The 2,853-nt window shown below is 55.0% G+C and overlaps 1 protein-coding gene across 1 annotated transcript; it reads right to left on the reverse strand.

Annotated features, from left to right (window-relative positions):
* Positions 1–1,187: 1,187 nt before the first annotated feature.
* LOC102855930 (NKG2D ligand 1-like) lies at positions 1,188–2,590 on the reverse strand (the record flags this gene model as incomplete). Its single annotated transcript, XM_006891672.1, has 3 exons — positions 2,134–2,590; positions 1,728–1,991; positions 1,188–1,463 (listed from the first exon to the last, which is right to left on the reverse strand). Coding segments are annotated over exons 1-3 (997 nt in total), but the record flags the coding sequence as incomplete, so codon positions are not given.
* Positions 2,591–2,853: the final 263 nt, after the last annotated feature.

Below are 2,853 nucleotides of genomic sequence, written 5' to 3' on the forward strand. Positions count from 1 at the left end.
TTCCCCTGCAAGACATCATCTGGAGGCACCAAACTGCTGTCCACTCCAATTCCAGGATTCCTGAGAACTGTGTTCCTACTGTCTCCACCCCCAATATGGGCTACCCTCTGAATAGAGACCCTGGTTTGCATCAGGCTTGGATTTTCTGTCCCCTTAGCAGCAGCAGGAAGTAAGCCTTGTTCAGAGTCCTCCCCTTTTCTTCTGCTATTTGACTGTGAAGATTCAGCTGAAGTCAAAGCAGAAAAACTACACAGCAATTTTCTATAAAGTTGTAGAGGGTCAATTCACCCTGTGTTATGCAGCATGAGGAGGTCAGTGGTAGGTCAGACAGATGCTCTCCCCAGTCCTCACAACCCAACCCTGTGCTGCTCTCTCAACTCTGTCCACAGTACCTGTCAATCTAAAGACTTCATGGGAAGGCAAGGAAGGTGAAGCAGATGAGGGTCATGGCAGTGATCCAGGGGCTCCAGTGACCAGGTGTAATCGCTGTGCCTTGGGAGGTGGCTGGGGCCATGGTGGGCTGTGCTGAAAAGGACACAAGAATAGGAAACCCTGTCCAGACCCCAAACAGGAGAAGACACTTCCTCAGTTCCTGTCAACAAGGTGATCCAACCACACACACATGGGCTGACCCTCCAGTACAGGGCAGCTGCTGTGAGAGGTCACCGCTGGCCATGGAATGTCAGGATGGTCTTCAGTGAGGAGAGGAAAAGCTTAAGATGCAACAGCTCCCTCCTGTTGTGACTAAGGAGGTAATGGATGAGGACAGTAAGGAAGGTCACAGGAGCAGACAGGAGACTTGGATAATGAAGGATTTCCAGAATCTGACGGAACGAGGTGAAAAGAACAGTGATTCTAGGGAGAGGAATCAGTGAGAAGAAAAGTTCAGGAAATATAACAATACCTTAGTATTTGGGCTCAAGAAGACATCCATGGGGAGCAGACCAGAGGTGTGTGTAGTCAGGAGGCAATGACAGCAGGTGACAAGAAGGTGAAAATACTTAAACGCTTAGGTCCATTATTCTCCAGGAAATCTCTGTGGAGTCCAAGCTCTTCCCCAGTGTGTATATACATATACACAGACACACACATAGAGGTATGTTAGAACGTGAGCACACGGACACACAGAACCTTGCACACAGAGGAAGGTAACCAGGACTTCCTGCACACGACCCTCCTTCTCTTACCTGTGAGCTCCAATGTCTCCTTCCTGTGAGCCCCCAGTGCCCTCAGCCACAGTCTGCAGTCTCCCTCTGAGGTTCTCTTCAAGAACATGCTCAGACCCCTGTCCTTCTCCCAGGCCTCCTTCATCCGTCTGCCTCCAGGATGAACCTGTGTCCACTTCATGGTTTTCGGATCAAACTGGAGGAATATCTGTCCATCAAAGCCCAGCTGCCAGGATGCTGTGGTGTCTCCTCCAGCTTCCAGCTGACAGCACATCCTGGCCTGCAGGGTGACAGGGGCTGCCCCACCCCCAAGGAGAGACATCACCTGCTGGTCCTGGTCAGTTCTCCCCTCCCCATTTTCCTCTGTCCACTCCAACTACCTTCCCTACTCTGTTTACCTAGTCTAGTCCTGACAGAGGGTCTTCTCTAATTTCTTAACCTCTGATTTCTTTTTACTCTTCCGCACAATGCCAGCCCCCACTTCCTCCATATATGCTTCTCTCTACCCTTTCCCCACCACACCAGCCCCAGCACAGGCACTTCTCACACTCACTCACTCACCTCTGGGGCTGTAGTTCTCCAGTTCAATGCCAGGCACTCGCTGCCTCAGCTCTGCCCCTATGTCTCTCAGCGTTTGTGTCTGTTCCTCCCCTTCCTTCATGGCGTTTATCTTCTTCCCCAGGAGACTGACATTCACCATCTTGAGGTTCCCACAGTCATAATGACAGAAAGGCTCTTCATCCACCTGGCCTTGAACCTCACACCATGACCGTCCAGGTGGGGACTTGAGCATGATGGTGAAGTTGTAGCAAAGAGAGTGAGATCCTGTGAGGGCAGGTGTCAGGTGAGATGGAGGGAGCCAAGGAAAGGCCAGCAAAGTCCAGTGTCTGTCCAAGGGAATCACTCTTAGGGCTGCTTGATGGACCAAAATGTCCCTTTCTGAGGGAGAACGTGTCTGTCCCCAGACCGTGTGGCCGAGAAAAGCACAAAGAAAGGATCCTGGGGCCAGGACCAGGCAGCCGCAGGGCGGCGCGGAAGGGGTGGGACGCGGGGACGGGGCGCAGGCAGCTCGGCAAAGGAGCCGGAGGCTCTAGCGTTTCTAACGGGGCGTCCGGGGTTCTGGGCGGCGGGAAGCAGCCCTGGATCATATCCCCCGAGTACACTCGGGGGCTGGAGGCTCGAGAAGAGCCCCACCCCACCTTCCCCTCGCACGACTTACGGGGTGGTGTTTCCAAGGAGCAGCCCAGTAGCTGCAGCAGCAGCAGGACACGGAGCGTGCGGCCTTCAGTCCCCATCACGGGGGGCCAGAGCGCACGAGGGGTCCGGTGTCCACAGAGTTGTCTGCTGATTCCGTCTATGCAGGTACAGGTCTTGGGGTCCCCAATAGCGGAGCTGGGAAAATCAGTCGGATGAGTAGGAGCCATTAGGTTGAGGGGAGGCAATGGTGCCGCTCGGGGACTTCGTGGAGGCTCGCCCGGCGCCGGTGGGGGGCTGTAGTCGGGAGCGGGACGCGCAGGCGACCGTGTTAACACCAGGCAGTGAGGAAAGTGCCGACCGCGCGCAGGACCAAAGAACCGCTGAGGCTGTGAGCACCGGATGCAGGGAGAGTCTGTAGGTGCGCAGTCAACTGGACGCTACTTAAAGGCGCAGAGGCCGCCGCTCCCGAGGTGATGGCCCGCCCTGCGGA

This window comes from Elephantulus edwardii, unplaced genomic scaffold (genome assembly GCF_000299155.1).
Source record: "Elephantulus edwardii isolate Elephantulus edwardi_28Jun2011 unplaced genomic scaffold, EleEdw1.0 scaffold00102, whole genome shotgun sequence".
NCBI classification, from domain to species: Eukaryota; Metazoa; Chordata; class Mammalia; order Macroscelidea; family Macroscelididae; genus Elephantulus; species Elephantulus edwardii.